Source organism: Perissodus microlepis, chromosome 2 (assembly GCF_051167445.1).
Source record: "Perissodus microlepis isolate ML-2025 ecotype Zambia chromosome 2, ASM5116744v1, whole genome shotgun sequence".
Taxonomy (NCBI): domain Eukaryota; kingdom Metazoa; phylum Chordata; class Actinopteri; order Cichliformes; family Cichlidae; genus Perissodus; species Perissodus microlepis.
The window spans coordinates 14,833,179-14,853,142 of NC_140462.1; the positions used below are offsets into that span (position 1 = coordinate 14,833,179).

The 19,964-nt window shown below is 40.3% G+C and overlaps 3 protein-coding genes across 6 annotated transcripts; 2 read left to right on the plus strand and 1 right to left on the minus strand.

Moving 5' to 3' along the window:
- The first annotated feature begins 8 nt into the window (after window positions 1-8).
- Window positions 9-8,762, plus strand: zbtb3 (zinc finger and BTB domain containing 3). 3 transcript variants are annotated; one of them, XM_084948921.1, is made up of 4 exons: window positions 9-104; window positions 408-562; window positions 1,385-2,211; window positions 2,524-8,762. In XM_084948921.1, exons 2-4 carry the CDS (start codon window positions 476-478, stop codon window positions 3,593-3,595), a joined length of 1,986 nt encoding a protein of 661 aa, XP_084805047.1. In that variant the 5' UTR covers window positions 9-104; window positions 408-475; the 3' UTR covers window positions 3,596-8,762. The 3 variants fall into 3 exon arrangements, with proteins under 3 accessions (XP_084805047.1, XP_084805064.1, XP_084805055.1); XM_084948938.1 differs by having other exon boundaries at window positions 2,527-8,762; XM_084948929.1 differs by having other exon boundaries at window positions 52-562.
- rnaseh2c (ribonuclease H2, subunit C) lies at window positions 7,746-11,391 on the minus strand. Of its 2 annotated transcripts, XR_014802005.1 has the most exons (6): window positions 11,313-11,391; window positions 10,596-10,750; window positions 9,699-9,811; window positions 9,481-9,600; window positions 8,868-8,988; window positions 7,746-7,915 (listed from the first exon to the last, which is right to left on the minus strand). XR_014802005.1 is itself a non-coding variant. In XM_084948983.1 (5 exons), the coding sequence occupies exons 2-5, from the start codon at window positions 10,747-10,749 to the stop codon at window positions 8,965-8,967; spliced, it is 411 nt and encodes a 136-aa protein (XP_084805109.1). In that variant the 5' UTR covers window position 10,750; window positions 11,313-11,391; the 3' UTR covers window positions 8,761-8,964. The 2 variants fall into 2 exon arrangements, 1 of the variants encoding a protein (XP_084805109.1); XM_084948983.1 differs by lacking the exon at window positions 7,746-7,915 and having other exon boundaries at window positions 8,761-8,988.
- A 1,496-nt stretch (window positions 11,392-12,887) lies between these two features.
- On the plus strand, window positions 12,888-19,810 carry LOC146392518 (seipin-like). Its single transcript, XM_084938714.1, has 10 exons — window positions 12,888-12,965; window positions 13,919-14,174; window positions 14,251-14,329; window positions 14,623-14,766; window positions 14,877-14,912; window positions 15,465-15,599; window positions 15,750-15,847; window positions 17,296-17,419; window positions 17,529-17,589; window positions 17,687-19,810. The coding sequence occupies exons 2-10, from the start codon at window positions 13,924-13,926 to the stop codon at window positions 17,815-17,817; spliced, it is 1,059 nt and encodes a 352-aa protein (XP_084794840.1). The 5' UTR covers window positions 12,888-12,965; window positions 13,919-13,923; the 3' UTR covers window positions 17,818-19,810.
- Window positions 19,811-19,964: the final 154 nt, after the last annotated feature.

Genomic DNA, 19,964 nt, shown 5'->3' on the forward strand with positions numbered 1-19,964 from the left:
ACAGAGGAAAAGCGGGGTTTTTTTTCTTTTCTTTTTCTTTCTTTTTTTTTTGTCCTGGAGGAAAACATCACTCAGACAGACAGCTGTTGTCTGAGTGGCTGCAGGTAAGAAAATGTTCAGGACACCCACCAAAAACAATGACGCACTCAAGAATAGAAACGATAGTTTCCGTCCGTGGTAAATAAGAACCTATCTGGTAAATAGCGGGCTCTAAAGTAGGGACTGTCCGGATACTCCTGGTGCTGGAACTGAACACAGAACCTGAGCTAACTTGGCTAACTAATGCTAGCATCGTTGAGCTTGGGTTACCTGATTTTCTCGCTGGGCAGCAGGGGGAATTTCGAAAAGTGTACGCTTTCAGTCGTGCTTCTTCTTCTCCTGTTTGTGTGAAACGTCCCATGTTACAGATTGAGCTCGTGGATGAAGAGATCTGCCAGCGGACCGAAGAATTCGAGCAGGTCACCATGGAAACCTAATGTTAGCAACGTTAAAGCTGGAGGGCTGTTTAAAGTCTTACCTGCCATTAAACAGCGCTGAAAGACGGAAACACGAAGAGTTTGCCGTGAGTCTTTTATTTTATCTCTCTCTCTCTCGATATATGGTGATAGCCACTTTAACTTTTTGCTCCAAATAATCAATTTCCAATTTTAAAAATAGCTTCTCTCTTTTTTAGTTATAGCCGTAGCCATTTATTTACTGGTATAATGATTTAAAAACAACAACAACAAAAAAAAAACCTGCATAACTGTATATAACTGTATAAATCTTGCACTAGCAATTCTGACCTCGGCATTATCCAGTGTCTGTTCTGGAAAAGTAATGTATCTTGGTGCAAAATTAGATGAGACGTGTCATTATTCAACAGTTATCGTTTATATGGAACAGTGTCAGAAAACATATAATATATTTTGTTAGTAAGTGTAAGTAATTAGGAAATGTTTGTGTTGTATTTAGCTGTAGTATCCCCCTATGATTTCTCTACAGGTAGTCTTATAAAATGTTATTAGATGTTTATCTAAGCATTAACATTAATTTATCTAAAGAGTACATCTGTTTCACCCTAGTCACTCAGAGAAAATAAGTTAATTAACTTATTTAGGTTATTGTGCTTTATTTTGTGCATAGGTAACATGTTGTCTCCCTATAAAGCAGACATGTCATAAATGCTTTATTACACACTGTGATAACTATAATCTGTTTCCAGCTTTGAGGACATTTTAAACATTTCCCAGTGCACAATATTTACCTACAGTTATCCCACAAGAACAGATTCTCTTTTTGTATAATTGTGCTTTGCTTTACTGTATTGTGATTCAGTATAGTTTTATACAGAAGCTTTCACTTGTAGGGGTTAAACGCATCTCTCCCTGTCTCTTTTGCTCAGGTGATGGAGTTTCCTCATCATTCCCAGCAGCTGCTGTCCGCCCTGCGGTCTCAGCGCCAGCGGGGCTTCCTCTGTGACTGCACCGTCCTGGTGGGCTCATCCCGTTTCCTGGCTCACCGGGCTGTTTTGGCCTCCTGCTCGCCATTCTTCCATATGTTCTACTCAGACTCTCCAGGAGGAAACAGCACCAGCAGCTCTGTCACGCTCGACAGTGACATTGTCACATCAGCTGCATTTGGCTTGCTCTTGGACTTTGTCTATGAAGGAGTGCTGCAGCTTGAAGAGTCACCTCCAGTGGAGGACGTATTGGCAGCTGCAAGCTTTCTACACATGAATGAGGTGGTAAGAGTTTGCAAGAGGCGGCTGCAGAGACGAGGGCCTCTGGCTGAGGCAGACAGCACACGCTCTGAAGAGAGTGCTGGTTTGAGGAAGGAAATAGAGACACGGAGGGAGGATGGGGGTGACCGTGGAGCAGAGCCCATGGTGGCCATGGCATCAGATCACTCAAATCCAGTCACCATAGCTGCACCACTGTTATCAGCATCCATGGTGGCAGAGAGGAGCCATGTGGAGACTGTGAAGTCTGAACAAAGGACTGGTGGGGGGTCATCAGAGGCACGAGTTCAGACTCCTTTGAGCCCCGATCTCGCCGATACCACCCAGCCAGGGATGGATGGCCCTCCTCTGCCCCCAGGTGGAGAGCTGGTGCAAGGCTTCATCCCAGGCCAGTCCGCCCCTGCTCCTGGAGGTCACATCAGGATGGGGGCTGTGCATCAGGGAGAAGGCACAGCACTCTGTAGTCCTTGTAGCACCACTGAGACATGCAGGTAGATAAATTGTTGATTTACAGACAGAAAATAAGGAAAAACAAGAACATTTCAATTGCAGCATACATTACTTAATTCTGTTCTATAATTATTTAGTGTTGTCTTTAATTCAGTTTCATAATCAGATGTTTTTAAGGTTGTAAGGACATATATATATATATATTTATATATATATTTGATTTTGATATATTTGATTTCAATACAGCCTTCACTGAGAGGACTTATGATCATTATTTAGATTAAACCATAAGAAATTGAACATTCTTATTTCTTGTTATCAAAAGGCTTTGTATCTTCCTTTTTATTTTTCAGCAGTAACCAGCAGCCTTCCTCCTCATCTTCTTCTTCTCTGATCCCAGTGAGCCAGGCCGCTGGTCGCTCACTGGTTGCTCTTCCCCAGTCAGAATCCAGTGCACATCCTGATGAACCGCAACTCCCACGCAATGGCTCTTTAGGGAAACCCTCAGTGACTGATGACAGAAGTACATTAGGCAAAGGACAGCAGATGGTTATGTTGATCCAAGCATCAGCTTTGACCTCACATTTACAATTAAGCGCACCAAAGACGCTGTCCCGGCGTGCGCCTCCACAGATCCGAATTCAGAGTGCCATATCGCTTCAAACCCAGAGCTCAGAATCCCTCGCTGCTGCTCCTCCTCCTCAGAGACAAATGCTTAAAGGACCTGAGGGGGGCACTGGCGCTTCATCTAATACTAAAAATCACCCTCTAATGGGGACAGATAGGAGAGGCAATGATGGAGAGAATGTGAAAGTCAAAGTGGAGGCCATTGTTATATCAGATGAAGAGCTAGAGGAGGAGAAAGAGGAAAGCAGAGAGAGAGAACCCGTGATGGAAGTTGATGATGACTTTGAAGATGACATCCAGGAAGAAGTTCTGAACAGCCCTCAGTTTCTCTCTTCTCACCCACAGGGCTTCTTACAATTGACCTCCCAAACAAATGATTACTCCTTCCCCCTCTCTCCCTCCTCCTCCTCCTCTGGGGCTGGACCTTCCTCCCAGGATGCTTCCTCCTTCACTGCATCCCTCATTCCTCCATCCACATCTCAGCAGCACTCCGACCCTGTTGCATATTTCCAGGAGCTCCAGGACTCTGTAGGAAACTTCGTAGAGGACGTACCAACGTGTGGTGTCTGTGGAAAAACTTTCTCATGCACCTACACCCTGAGACGCCACGCCATTGTGCACACACGGGAGCGGCCGTATGAGTGTCGCTACTGCTACCGAAGCTACACACAATCGGGCGATCTGTACCGACACATTCGCAAAGCGCATGACCACACGCTGCCAGCCAAACGCAGCAAAGCAGACACAGAGTCCTCTCTGCCAGCGCAGCCACCACCACCACCTCCACCTCTTAGCTAACACAGACACCTTTCGCTTCCACAACAAAATGTACAGTATGTACATTTTCTCAAAGACTCCATACTGTTTGGTATGTAATCTGGACCAACCACATTTCCTCTCTTTATTCTCTTCATAGCTGCCTTCACTTCCTCCTTACTAATCCTCTGTATTTCCTGATTCACTATCTTTTGTCTGTCCTCTTCTCTGATTTTTTAATTCATCAGCTCCTTAAAGTACTCCTTCCATCTGCTCACCACATGTTTCATTCATCAGTATGTTTCCATCTCTCTTTGTCCTTAATCACTCTAAAGCTGAGTTTATGGTCCAACAAAGAGAGCGTGTTTGCTGTCCGCTGGCAGTTTTGGGGTTGCCCGTATACCTGCAGAGAGCTGTGTTGTCATATGGAGGCAGTGTACAAAGTATGTGGTGCAACCGGTCTGTGAGCCACTTTTTCTTGTGCTGTTGTTGATCCATCAGCATACATACAGCATACATAACACACAAAAGAGCTGAAGTGAAGCAGAGTGTTAAAACAGTAAAAAGTTGTCAACTGCAGCCACTGCCTGTTCTGTATTCTTCACCCCGAATGGAAAGATGTACGCAGACAAACACATTTTTGGGACCATAAATTACGCTTATCCTGCTGCACATATTTTCCAATCTCCCATCGTCCAATCAATCTCTATCTAGCTAATTATTTCCTCAATTTATGAACTTTTGTTTCAGGTAATCCTAGACGTATAACCTGTTTTGCCCTAGAAGGTTGGTTCTGTTCATCTGGATGTAGCATTTTCAATGGGAGAATCATTTCATCACTCACCGATTATCTTCTTCAGTCTCAGCTGACTGCAGGTTTCCCCAACCTTACAAACAGTACATTATACATTGCACAATAACAGAACAAGCTCACTGAATGAACAATGGGTTGTAAGGTCAGTTCCTTGATTATTAATATGCAAATTGTCCTGACCATTGATCAACATCCACTGATCAAAGACCACTGATCAATGGCCATGAGTACCGTTCACAGAGAGTTGGGGAATGGCTGCATTGTGAGATCACGAAAGATGTACCGTTGGCCCCCTCCTCAATTCAGAGATGGTCTTTCCCTTTTCACCTAAATGGCCTTCTTGACTCCCCACTCAAACCAGCGTTCCTCCCTATCCAGGATGTGTACATCCTCATCATTGAAAGAGTGTCCACTGGCCTGTAGGTGTAAATAGACTGTGGAGTCTTGGCCTGACAAGTTAGCACTTCTGTGTTGTGCCATCCACTACATTATATTATATTACTCTGTTTATGTAGAGGGACCCTATCCTTAGGATGGACCTATTTTTGACGCAGCATGTTTTTGGGGTTTAAAAGCCACAGAGACTCAGTGTTTAGAAAATGATACTCCTGACATATAAGGCACCACTACGGGTTTTTGCTTAGGCAGCAGATGTCCTTCTCTCCTGGATCAGCTGGAGCTTTCTTTAGGCGCCTTCCCAGTTTTGACAAATGTCCAGCTGGAATAACCACATTTACCTAGGGCCTTCTTGACGTGATGTTCTCTGCTTCCCTGGCGCTGTGTCTGTGGGGATGGTGTTCACTCTATGTTGAAGCATCCTGATGACACCAAGTTTGTGCTCCAGTGGATGATGAGAGTCAAACCTTAAATACTGATCTGTATGTGTAGGTTTACGGTACACATTAGCTTTTAAATGTCCCCCATTAATGATGGAAATCTCACAGTCTAAGAAGGCTAACCTGTTAGTTTTTGTATCCTCCCTGGTGAACTCCATAATGACATCCCTCACCTTATCAACAAAATCCAAGGTGTTCTGGATGCGGTGTTCAGAGCTGTCTACCAATGGGTGAGTTGATCATACAGACAATTGGTCTTGAAGGTGCACCCTGTTTATGTGTCTTCGGCAAACCGTAAAGACTTGGTGTTGGTTCCCCTATAGCTTGTCATATGAGGTCCGGTCAATAGCGTTGTCTTGTTCTAACTGCTTCAGACAATCTACCACCCTCTTCCTGTAGCCACTTCCTGGGTCTCATTTGAGGGGTTTATAAGTTTTTGTCACTGAGCAGTGACAGCATGTTCTCATGATAGTCTTTCTGGTTTAGCAAGACCGTGCACCTACCCTCGTCTGTCGGAAGGATGATAATGTTATTGTCATTACTAAGTGATGTGAGTGCCTTCCTCTCCTCCATGCTGATGTTAGATGCTGGGGGCTTTGCACTGCTGAGACAGGCTGGAACTCTGTAGTTGTTCTGCTTCCAAGTCTGCAATGTTGTTGTTTCGAATTGCTGTTTCTGTGGCTGTAATCAGTTCCACTAGTGGGATTTGTCTCGGCGTCACAGCAAAGTTCAAACCTTTTGCAAGGATGTTTTTCTCTGGTTGTGTGAGTTGTCTGTCAGACAAATTTTTCACCCACTTGTCCACATGTGTTCTTCTCTCTTCTGGCTGCTGGGGACACTCTCTGTATTTTGCTGTCGTTTCCGACGCATAACAAGTAAGTCAAACTTCCCTTGTTGTCTGGTCTTAGACTTCTCATGCTGTGCTAGACGAGCCTTCTCAGTGAATTCAAGCACCTTTTTAAGAGTATTCTCATCTAGAAGCATTGTAAGTCAGATAAGACTGAAGAAGTCACTTGGATGAGTGACAAAACGTTTCTCCCATTGAAAACGCTACATTCAGATGAACAGAATCAACCTTTTGGGATTTACTTACCTGGATGATTGAGCATCCATCAAGACCTAATCTGTTTTGGATTCTTTTTTTTAACACACATTACCCAAATCAGTTCTTACCTCCGCAGTTGCCTGTCTAACTTGCATTCATACTTGATTCTGCTTACTTTTAAAATATTAATAGAGTTAAAATTGAAATCCGATGGTTAAAAGTTCTCTAAAGCACCCTTTTAAACTTACCACACAGTTACCTCTGTATGTCTCACGTGTTAACTCGAAAAGTAGAGCTCAGTTTACCCACTGGCCAGTGGTGGAAGTTAGGACCCGACACTGGCCAAATGTCTGTAAATTTATGAAGTGGTGTGTAAATTTGAACAATGCACAAGCCACCGTTGCGGGTTTAAATTTGAACAGAAAAAACTACAATCAATTTGCACTACTGACATTTCGCGGGCAACAATGCATCTGAATTGCTGCTAGTCTGCTGTAAATGCCATTATGCGATCTGAGCAGGTACTAAAATGTGACGTTTGTCGGTAGTATCACTCAATGAGTCATGAGAGCGTCGCGTTCGCGAAAATTGAAACCACCATTTTTGAAACACAGCAGCAGGGGAAATGGCTACAAAAACAACTCTGTGGTCCCCAAGTCTGACGAAAAGCCACAGACCGAGCAGCAGGTATATTCTTGCCTCAACGTCCACCTTTTTTTGTAGTGTTCATGTCGCATATTAATAAAGTTGCAGGGTTTTCTGACGCATTGCTGTGTTGACAACCACGCAGGTTAGGTAGTACTAATTTGTAATGGAAAACCAGTCGATCTGAGTTGAGTCCCGTGGCGAATCAATCCGAGTAGGTACTAATGGAAAAGGGGGATCTAGAAGAGGGAGGAAAAATCGATCAGTAACATTTGCAATGTGGCGTTATATTTCTGGAGTAAATATAACGCAACATTGCAAATGTTACACACATGTGTAACAAGGCAAATGTTACACACAAAAAATAAAAATCGTGGCTGGTTAAATGTTTGAGTGGCCGAGACAAAATTTCCCACCCCTGCCACTGACTGACTTTTATATCTCTCACTTTAAAAACGCTCCACAGATACCCCAACTTTCCTTTCTGGAAATTTGATCCCAATCTTACCCACACATATTGGTACTTCTTTCATTCACAAATCTAATCTGTTTAATGTTCACTGTTGTCTACTGGAGCCCTGGAACAGATTTGATAGCTGTACTATTGTGTACTCTTTGTAATATTAAGTGACACTTTGCACCCAAGTTTGTAATTTTAAATATCTTCATCATTGTTGCATCAAAGATGTATGTTTGTTAAAATTATCAGAGATGAAAAAGATGTCTAAAAATATTAGTCATGTGACATGGTATACCACTTATGCTGTATTAACTCAAAACAAACACAAAGGTTTTATTTTTTTATTTGTTAAATTTGTATGACTGCTCTTTCAGTGGCAGAAACAGTTGATTTTTGTGCCATTTTATAGCACCTAATGTGAGCTCGAACTGTTTTGAAGTCACTTTGTCAATACCTGCCTTGTTTCTTTCTCTTGTTTTCATTTCCTTCCTCTTTATCTCCAATGCAGTAAGTGTCAAATGAGGAACATAGAGTAACTGATCCAGAAATACTGAAGTTGCATCTGAAAATAATAGAAATGGATAAAGGTGTTAAATTAACTTTTTTATTTCCAGTGACCTGCGCAGGATTGGATTTTACATTGTAGTTTACTGCAAGTTATGCTCTCAGCTCTGTGCATGTCCGGTCGTAACTTCTGCATCTTATCACCACACATTTCAGACTTTGTTTGACATTGTTCATCAGATACAATCAAATGTTGTCAAGGAGACAAAACCCTGAACACTCCTGGCCAACATTTCTTGATTAGCTAACAGGTTGATTAATTCTCATACCAGTTTTACTTCTGTAATTTGACAGAACAGCATATCGTCTCAAGTGCTTGAAAAGAAGGCAGCTGGACTTCTTTATGTTCTTCTTGCCTCTCATCCAAGAGGCTTCATCAGCTGTCTGAGACAGCTGATTGAAGCCTCTCATCCAAGAGGCTTCATCAGCTGTCTGAGACAGCTGATTGACTGTCTTAGTGGGGACTGTATCCTTGGAGGTGGACCTGAGGGTCATTTACGCATTTGCAATGAATAGTTTTCAAGCACTTGAAACTACCATGACTGAGAACCACCACAGTATCGACACACTTGAACACATGCAGTTTTCTGCCTTCTGTTTAAACTTTAAGTTAATGTTAAACACTCTTTCATTCTGCACCACCTTAAGTGTATTTGTATGACAGCTGCTGTGTGTCGTTATTACCATACCGTTATCATATCATAATTGCAGTTAATACATATTAGAGGGTTTTATAGTAGCCAGTCTACAGAATCTAAATGTGCCCTTGTGAATAAACAGTGTTGAGTAGAACGTGCCACATGAACATGGTAATTTTTTCAGTGAATAAAACATTGCACACTTTGGTCAGTGACTTTTATTTTATTTTTTTTGTTCACTAGAAAAAAACATGTCATTAAAGATATATACAAAGGTTGTGTAACTTATTGCTCTGCAAAAGCAGCACTTACTGAAAATATTTCTTAAGCCTTTCCACCAGTTATCATGAATAACCGGCAAGCGGCACATTTCATATGTAAAATGCTGAGGAGACATCAGGCGGCCTCTTCAGTCTTCTACTGGAGCGTGGATCTGTGAAGAGACAAAATATCAGGACAAACCTGCAAATATCTGAAAATATTTCTGTCTGTGTCTTTTGTATTTTCATCAGTTGAATTAAACACGGTTCCTCCACCAAAGAGAATGAGCCTCAACTGAGGTTTTCAGTGCAGTGTAATTTGATCCAGATTGATATTTATGAAACCTGGTGAACATGTACTGAATAGCCACAGATGGAAAAGTAATATAGATCCAGGAAATAACTGGTAATTAACTCAGAACAGCAGCTTCAAGCAACAACTGGTATTACATGCTTAATTTCTTGTAGGATGTGATTAAAGGTGACTGAATAGTATATGAACCTGCTCCAAAATACAGCCAAGGGTATCCCAAGCTTGTTTGGATCATATTTCACAAAAAAAACCCACATTATTTATGTTAAATGTATTAAATATTAATTACTAGGAGACAAAGTTTGGTTTGATCTTGGATTAATGGATCCAAGAGGGGAAAAAAACAACTCACTGCCTCAGCCAAATCAGGCCAATCCATTGCCATCACAATAGTATCATCTGAATTAGGAGGTGTTTCCAGGTTCCAGTAGGTCATTTTGTCAAATACAGAGGATACTTTCACTGTCCTGTCCTGAAAACACACATAAACACAAGTTACAAAAACCTCATCTACGCATCTGATTTTATGAAATAGTTAGTGCTTGGACCCACAACTCCAGTGGTATTTACCTCCTGGTCTGAGCCAGGTTTGTTGATCTCTTTCAGTACCAGCCCTGTGTAGCCCTGCGGACAGCTGATCTCCTGCCCCTTTAACCCACGTCCCCTGAATGACACTGACTTATCTGCAATGTGAAAGGAAAAAACAAAACAAAGCATTGAGGATTCTTGATGTGTGCTGTGTAATGCGCAGTTTTCTTTCCTAAAGCACCTACTTATCGCCTCCAGTCTGTCTAAACTGATCCTGTAAGGCTTTAACTCACTTTCATAAGTCTTTGCATAACATCCCACTTTTAAAGTTTTTGAATTGTTTAAAATCTTGGTTCTCACTTTTATGGCCTTACAGGTTGAGGTCCCCACATATTTTGTCAAACTACTCCACTTGTGTTCTCAAGTCCTTAGGTAGGGGTCTTCTTGTGATTCTGCAAACCCATTTGAAAACTAAATATGATAGTGACTTCCAAACCTCCAAAACTAGGGAATAGTTTACCACTTTCTACACACACCCTTGACTCTGTGGCATCCATTATAATGAAGCTTAAAACTCATCTGTTCAGACAGACATTCAGGTAGTGTTCATATGTGTCCACTTTGCTTTAGCATATGCTGGGTTTTTTTGCGTTTTGTTAGTGTTTTCTGTCTCAAAAAGGACAATAAAGCTAAATTTTTATTACTTACTTAAGTGTTAAATAGCAACTCACTTTAACTAAAAATTCCACTTTTACCCCCAAAACAAATTAATCATATCAGAAACAGCAGTTATTAAAAAAGCAGCAAAAATAGTTTAAAACCAGGATACTGGCAGCTGTTTGCTTTATTTACACATTAAGTGATCTTTTATCTCTACATTTTTATCTGTCCATTGTGGATTAATCCATATTAGCAGATATCAAAAGATTTTGTGTTTACCTTGTTTCTGGTCTTTGGTGGTAGCAGTGAAGTATTGGTTGACCTGTGCTGGCCCATTGTGTTCAATCTCACATGGCATGAGGTGGACTGGAGCTTGCGGTGCCTGTCCCACTGATGATGCACAAAGTCGAATAACACTGGAATTACAGGACATCCTGCAGCCAGGAGAGAGAAGAAAAAAGAAAGTACATTTTTAGTTTTTAATTTAACCTCAGTCTCTTTTATCAAACACAGTCACAGACTACAAAAAAGGAAAACAAATTGTATGTGAGACAAACTGAGCCACAAAGTTCAGCCTTTAATCTGAGTGTTTTTCTGCAATTAAAATAATTTTTCAACTGCAGATGTCACTATAGGTTCACAATAGTAGGCTTTTTTGATTGCCTGTCAACCATAACTGTCTGTCAGACCTTCAGCTATGTAATCCACGCATCACAGCACAGGATGAAACTTTTTGGTGGACAGCTTTCAGTCTGCCTGAGTATCTGAGAGCAGCCAAAAGTAATACTTACTTTAAAACAATATTTTTTTTCCTGGCTTTCGATGAGAATAGTTATTTGTTGATCTCCATTTTTCATACACAGAATACGACATACTCAAAGTGAGCACATGCATGTTTTCCAAAGAATTCCAGAGAAAAAAAATTCCTATTCAATACCATACAACATGCAATAAAAGTCTTACATTTATTTAAAAGACATATATCTCCACCCTTACCTTTCTGCAGTTTTCCAAACGTGAAACGTTAAACGGGATCTTTTCCGGTAAACACCAAACACAGCTTGTGATTGGACAAAACCTTCTTCTTCTACGCCAGAAGATATTTTGGCGGTTTTTTTCTGCTCAGCCCCAGAATAGCGCCTCCTCCCGGTGAAGCTCGATCACAACGATTTTCCAAGGCATGTAGCTTTTGTGTTTTCGCCCTTGAACTGTGAATCACACTCGCACCTCTAGATATGAGGTAGTTAGCCGTATCCTTATTATTTATTCATTTATTTATTTTTTTTATTTGGTGGGGGGTTAAACACCTGTCTTTGTAATTTGGCTTTCTATTTGAAGTGAAAGTAGCGGCCAACTCAATTGCTTCGATTTTAAAAGTTAAATTTTTTTTTAACACGTTCATTCCCAGTTTTCATTTACTATAAGTCTTTGTATTTTATTATGTACGTATATATACATATATCATATGTCTGCATAATATCATATATAACATAATAAAGTAATTATTACATAATTATTAACATAAATAAATACATTTTGAGTAGCACATAAGTAGCACATAACAAGTACTTACTCTTACTTAAGTAAGAGATCCTAGTGTTTCATTTAATGATTATTTTAATATATATATATGTGTGTGTGTGTGTGTGTGTGTGTGTGTGTGTGTGTGTGTGTGTGTGTGTATATATATATATATACACACACACATATATATATATTAAAATAAGAGACAAAAACAAGACAACACAAAACAGTGTTGAAATGAACTAACAGATAAAGAGGAAAACAGGAGTGTAGCTCTCTGAACGTTCCTAACAGGAGAGGAACAAGATGTGAAATAAAACTAATACAAATACAAATAAAACTAATACAAATAAAACTAATACAAACTGATACAGAGGCTATTGGAAACATGAATACTAACACTTAACTGGATATCAGAGGCAAAGGAACAAAAGGGGGATCAAAGCATTAAAACAGAAAATAGACAGAGGGTGATACAAATAGAAACACTGGGGAGACTATTATCACTACCAGTAATAATGCTATTAAAAAAGACATGAAGAAGAACACAAGATAACACAAAACTGAAACAAAAAACCCCTGGGGACGATGGACCACGAGATTAAAAAAAAATATAGATCAACAATAAATGATCAGTTCAGCAAACAGTTTGATATGATTATCAGTTTCTGCTGGACATAAAACCAATACACAGTTCAGAATATTAGACCTCATGCAGCATTAGATCATGAGTTAGCATTTGTTACGCTATGGATTCGAACACTGAATATGGACAAATATGTTAGTTTGTAGGCATTATTTCAAGTACCATCATTAAATAATCTCACATGTCATAGTACACTTTGAAATGTCTCGTACATTCGGAGTATTTTGATGACGTGTGTCGCAGTGTTACTGCAGTCTTGTTCAGTTCTGAGAACTCTGCTACAGTTGGCAACAGCATCTGTCTTAGTGTGGGATGGACTAAATCCTGTCCAATGTGAGTCCGAGAGCCACTAAGGAGAAGTTTCCTGGGGGAGTTTTGCTCATATTGCATAAAATCTGTGTCAAGCCTCCACTGAGGGGACTTCAGGGGAAGAAGAAGACGTTTCCTAACTGCTCACAATTGGCCAGCGCAAGCAAGAGGTGAGTTTTTATAGCAGGACAGATAACTGTTGCAGGCATGTTGTATGGGATCCTACTTTTTTCTTGAATGCTTTATCAGGATGTGAAGAGAAAGTCTCAACTCCCTTCTTCTTTTATGATTTACAGTGTTGTGTAAAATTCTTGAGCTACCCCTCATTTATATTTACCATCTATAAAAATGTCAAAGATAACAGTTCCATAGACATTTTTATTTTTTTTATTTTTTTGGCAACAACAAAGGGATTTTCAAAGCGCTGTTAGCTAAAAGCTTGCCATATCTCGTCATGATGTGCAGTGTCTCCTTAAAAATTTGAGGAAACTGGACAAGTGGAGGACAAAAGAAGAAATGTCATTCCTAAAAAATAAAACTACAGTGGATCTGAGAGAAAAAGACATTTTTAAGGAAGGGAAATATTGGGAACATGCTGAGGAATGCCAAATTACACAAGAACTAGACTAAACAGTGTGTACAGCCATCTGTAAATCACAGTGGAGGCTCTATCATGGTTTGGGCTGCATTTCAGTCAGTGGTTTTGGAGATCTTATCAAAACACAGAAAAGTACCATCAGACTTTGATTCACTGCTGAATATTATCAGTCTGGCAGTTGACTGCTGACACAGTTTGAAGTCATCTGATATGAAAGAACTCTGCATGTGACTGTGATTGGACTCAGCGGTTTTGCAGATCTCAGTAACATGAATGTGAAGGCTTGTGCCGAAACATCATAACATCATCAGCCACACTGAGGGTCTGGGAGTGAATGAAATGCTCAGTGTGTCTGTATTTCAGGAAAATGTGAAGCAGATGACGTCTCAGATAACATTGAAACATTTTCAGACTCAAAAATGTGGATCTTAACCTGCTTTAGCTGAGTCCATATGAGTCCTAATTTCCATAAAATAACCTTTATCGATGTGTTTTATTAACCTTCACTGCTTGTTTGGTTTTTAGATTTAATGGAGCGACAAAGCAACTTGCATTCACAAGATGATGCAGAACCATCAGTCCTTATTGGTCGGGCGCTGGTGAAGCTCCAGTACGCTGTATTCATTGCGATGTCACGGGCCCAGCAGAGACTCGTACAGCTCTCAATTGTGTTCTCATTTGTCTTCCTCCTCCTGTGGATCGCTGCATTTCTGTACGGGACTTTCTACTACTCTTACATGCCCCAGGCGACTTTTTCTGCACCTGTGAACTACTACTACAGGTGTGTGTGTCAAGTCCCATCCAGCTTCTGTTTCTGTGGTCCATTCTTTCTCATTTATTCATGTTTTAATCTCCAGGACAGACTGTGAATCTCCAGCTTCGTTTTTGTGCTCTTACCCTATGGCCAACATCTCTCTGATCAGAAATAAAAAACATGTAAGTTCATCAGTTTACTCCATGCAGGGGACTTATTAGGCTTTTCTTTAGAGGAAGAAAGTGGTCCTTAATGGGGAGCGGAGTGGGGAGGAACTAAAAGGGCTTGTTTCAGACAGTGAATTAATTTTAAACAATGAATCATGCAAAGCCTCACTAGTAGACTCTAAAAATAAAAATATATGGCTGGAAATAAGCATAATTGTTCCCCTATAGACATTCATTCATATTATATATATGTATATATTTATATGCATTCCAAGAATACTCATATGTTTTTTGTAATATATATCGAGGCGCTGACATTCGGCCAGCCCTATCGGATGTCTTTGCAGCTGGAGATGCCGGATTCCCCAAACAATCGGGAGCTGGGGATGTTTATGATTAAAACAACCTGTTTCTCTCAGGATGGAGAGCAAGTGGCCTCCTCTGCTCACTCTGTAAGCTGCACTCATACTCACTCAGCACCAGCGCGTCTACATGCAATCAAATAGTGTACTTTTAACAGCTACTCCAGTGATTCACTGCTGCACTGCTGTGTGTTTCTCAGGGAAAACATCAGCTGTCTGCCTCCAGCTCTCGCTTTGTGAGTACAGTGCTGATGCATGCTAACCCTTTTAATCACACAGCCTGCTCAGAGCCAGATTAGAGCTGCTTATGGCAGGTCTTCCACTGTGTCAGGTCATCCCAGTGTTAAGGTTAATGAGATGACAGGACAAAGATGTGACATGACAGCTTAGAAATACAAGATGAATATGTGACATGGACTGTTTGATTCAGCACCGATACTCAAACTTTAAAGCATTTTTTTTTTTAATTTAACAGAAATAAATTATAAGAGTTTTGTTTTAATTGTTTACACATCTCCATACTTTTTAGATGCATGTGTCTAATTTACAAAAAACCCCGGTAAGTTAATCCACAACCACCATGAACAGCCTATTGGTTCATGGGTGTAGTATAAACTCATGAGCGTCTGAGCCTGCATCTGTAATCCTTTCTTTAAATTTCATCACTAAAGACCTTTTGCACCGACTTGCACATTTGTAACAAAAGAGCAAAATTAATTCATCCCAGAGTCTGGATAATAATATGTGCACTGTAAGTGAAGGATATTGTGCTGTGCTGTTGTGGTCAGAGCATACTGCGATACCGCTCAGACCTGCTGAGGACGCTGGGAACGCTGCTGTTCCTCCCGGCCTTTTTGACTGGAGCAGCCGAGCAGAAACAAGTGCTGGAGGTGGAGCTCTTCTCAGACTTCACAGACAACCCAGTGAGTCCTGCATATATAGATGTTAGATAAAAAGGGAGTAGGGAGCAATAAGCAGGACAGGGATACAGGGAAACACATGTTAATACGGAAACAGCAGGTCAATATTTAACTGACACCTAATTAACAAGTTTATTTTCCCTCTCTGTTCAGTATGCTCCCTCAGTCACGGCTGTCATCGAGATCATGTCCAGCAAGGTGCAGATATATTCATCTGACCTCTACATTCATGCTCATTTCACTGGCATAAGGTGAGAATTACCCACATAATGCACACATTTTCTTGAAAAAAGAAGAACACGTGTAACATTTAAACCTCCTCCAGGCTCCTCTGTGTACTCAGATTGCAGGGTTCTCTTCACAGTCTAAAGCTATTTGATAACTGTGATGTATCCAAACGATCATATGGAGCACAAGTGATAAAATGTCACTATTTTAGAAAATTGCTTCGACCAGAAGGAATCATACCCAGATTACCCTGGTACTGAAATGTAGGCAAAAAGGAGAGCTTTCATGTGCTGCGATTGGTTTCGACCAGAAATACTGTGTGGGAATAAAGACGCTCAAAAGTTTACCCAAAAGAAGTTTTCGATCCATTCATATGTACCTCGAGGGCTTTCTTCCAGGAAAATGTTTGCAGTATGAAGGCAAAATTTTGAATGGCTCATTAAATACACTGAAGTTATTGTACCAAAAAAAAAACCCCAGCTGACTCGGAGCGCTTCAGCTAGAACTTTTCAAAGTTTGATTATTTATGGAATATAAATTTTTGTTTTGTTTTTTTTCCTGTGACCAACTGTCAGAATATGGCATTTTGTGAGATTTTCCTCAAAATCATGGGTTGGTTACTTGACAGAGATATAACAATGATAAGCCAAGGCACCAGTGGCTCTGCTTTCACTCGTGGTTTATGAGGAATGAAGCAGAACTTACATTCAGCTCAATAACACCACAATAAATGGAATAGAAATATGATGTGGATGTGAAAGAGACACACATTTCTCAGAAGTGGCTCTGAAAAACTTGAATTCAGGTAGCAGTGATCCTCATCTTTGTTAATCAGCTGCCAAAATCAATGACCCCAGGTCCCGACACTGTGTAGACTTTGGCCCAGTCCCAGTGACCACACTCAGAGACATGCAGACTTTGAGATGCATTACTGCTAAGTCTTTGAGAGGTGTCTCTGGCAGACAGTTTGCATACTTTTTGTCATGGTTCTGGCTCAGGTTACCCAGAGTTTCTTGGACCTTTGAAGTTTTGAAGTTGTATTGAATTATTTCTTCTTTGTGATCCCCAGTTTGTTTAATGTTTATATTCACTTCATGTATTCTTGTATTTAGTTTTGCTCCTAGTTTCTAAGTAGCTTCATCATTTTGCTCTTCTTTGTCCCTCATATTTATGTGTCTGCATTTTCCCTATGTAGTTATCTTATTTCCTGTTTTATTTTGGGAGTTTGTGCTCCTTGTTTGTTGCTTTGAGTTGTTGCTTCCTCATTGTCCTTGTCAGAGCCTCAGTTCACTTCCCCCTAACATATCCCAGGTCCTGTGCTACATTTCCCTAGTATTTATTCCCAGTTTATGCTTCTGTAAGGAGACGTTTTTCTGTTGCTTTTTGTGTTTTGGTCTTTGTTTAGTCTGCACTACACATTCAAGACACTTTTTCCTCAGATTTATATAATATTTACCCGTTGCCTCACCAGATACTTGCTGTACTACTTCCCCGTCATATCAGCCATTGTAGGTGTCTCCAGCAACTTCATCTTCCTCAGTCTCATCTTCATCTTCAGCTACATGAGGCTGCTGTTTCAAGTGAAACCACAGCGGGTGAGAAGAGAGACCCATGACTGCAAGCAGACAGGGCTCTAAACTTGAATTATCAGATTTTTCCTTCCTGGTCATGCTTACCTGTCACTGAGTTCCTTGTTGCCTACAGTTCAGAATGAATGGGAGAGAGGAGAACAACCAGCAAGGGGAGGAAAGAGCTGTCCCTGCAGGTACATTATTATTTATGTTCATGCATGTTTAAACTAACTGGATCAGTTCAAGAGTGTGATTTACTGTGTTTGACTGCTGGAACAAATTCTTTGACAGGCACTGCAGAAATGCTGGGTCCCTTCCATCAAAACCCCACAGACGTGAGACAGGAGGAGCCACATTTTCACGGTGGAAATGGCACAGAGCAGCAAAACAGAGATACAATTGGTCAGGGAGAAATAAACTAAACAGAAGCAGCCTGAGGCAACTGATAAAGGAGGAGGAAAATGTGCAGAAAACAACCACGATAATGTGATGTAAAGATGAATATTTAAGGCCAATAGCTGGTTGAAAATGATGAAGAGAATCAATTTTACATAAAAGCCGCAAAGAAACCCTGTCATTATGAGAAAAACATTTCTTGGGAATATGTTAGACTGAAAAAAATATATATGGTTTTATTTGTTTGAGTATTTATAGGCACCACAAATAAGTCACTTGCAAATGTCTTTATACTCAAAACAAAAAGACATTTGCTCTGATATAAAATAACACATAATTACAATGATCATAAATGTTGTAGTTGCTGGTTAACACTAATCATACAGACAAAGTCTGGAGACAAAGTAAGAGGGGTCGGGATGGTTTGGAGATGTGCAGAGGAGGAACAGTGGATATACTGGACAAAGATGGAGGTGCCAAGCAGGAAGAAAAGAGAAAGATCTAGGAGGAGGTTTATGGATGTAGTGAATGGGTGCATGCAGAGGGATAGTTTGAGGTGGAGGCAGATGATGCCCCGAGGCAACCTCCAAAGGTAGAAACTGAACGTGGCTGAAAGAAGAAAAAGAAGTTACCTACACAGCCATCACCCCTGTGTTTCAGTGGCATATTAATCCAAGATTTTTATGTTAATTTACACTTAGATAAAATCTTTTCCAAATACATCAGTGCAGCTGAAAGCTGTTTTTGGTTTTGGGAGGGGTTTTAAATACAAGTAATTCATTTAGCTGGTTGACTGCATGAAGCATTACCATTAAAAAAATACCTTTTTTTCAAACTGAGCATTCTTGTTCTATGAAATGCGAAAATCAAAATCAGTGATGCTTTTATACACTGGTGTTTGCTACTCCTTTCACATAACAGCCTGAACTGGCTCTAACCAGAATCGAAACTATGTGGGGAAACTCCAGCGGACAACTGAGTATGAAGACAAGTACGTTTAAAACAGAGCTCAAATTTTACAAACAAAAACCTCACAGATCAACTCAACGGATAACTTCTTTAAATCCACACATAAAACAGCAGAAACATCAGCAGCATGAAGTTGGGGGCCAGAAATGGCCCAAGACAGACTCAAACCCCAGCTCCTGCAGTAGCCTTTCAGAATATTGGTTGTCTACTCAACACAGTGAGCCAAACGGTTACCCCACACCGTGTCTCCTTAGCTTGGGACAATTACATCCATCAACACGCACTTATTGGAAAGTTTATTGGTTACACTTTGCTAGTTCCAGATTGGATCTCTTTTCAGAGCTGCCTTAATCCAACAAGATATCGTACACATCCTTCTGAGATTTTGTTCTTTATTGACATGCTAGCATCACACAGTTGTAAATCTCCCGTTCCAGCACATCCCAAATATACTTAATTGGATTGAGGTTTAGTCACTGTGGAGGCCATCTGAGTGCAGTGAATTCATTGTTATGTCCAAGAAACTATTTTAAAATCATGTGATCTTTGTGATACGGCGTGCTATCCTGCTGGAAGCAATGATCAGAAAATGGGTATACTATGGTCACAAATGGGTCAATATGGTCAGCAACAATACTCTATAGGGTGTGGCATTTTAAGCAATGCTCAGTTGTTACTAAGTTTCCCAACACGTGCCAAGAAAATATCCCCCACACACCACCCTGAACTGGTGTTACAAGGCATAATGGATTTATGCTTTCATGTTGTTTATGCCAAATTCTGATAATAACGTCCAAATGCTGAAGCAAAAATCACCAGTGTGTGAACTTCAGCAGGTTGTGTTGACCATACCTTACCATGCATAATGAGTTGTTGCTATGTGATTGGCTGATTAGACAATTGTGAAAATGAGCAGTTGAGGCTTTCCTAACAAAGTAGTCAATGGGTTTGTTTCAAAGTAATATGTACTTATAACAATATACATGAAATCTATTCTACATAATAACTGTCTAGAATTTCTCTTTTCATTTAGCTGTGAAATGTTGGACTGTGGAGCTGTTTCTTTTGTTGTATGGTGAAAAGAAATTCTGAAAAACAACAAAGCAAAATTTGCATCTTTTTCTTATTACACAAATAATACTTTTTTTGCATTTATTCACTCGAATGCTGTGTAACTATTTAAATAAAACACTGTAAAACACAT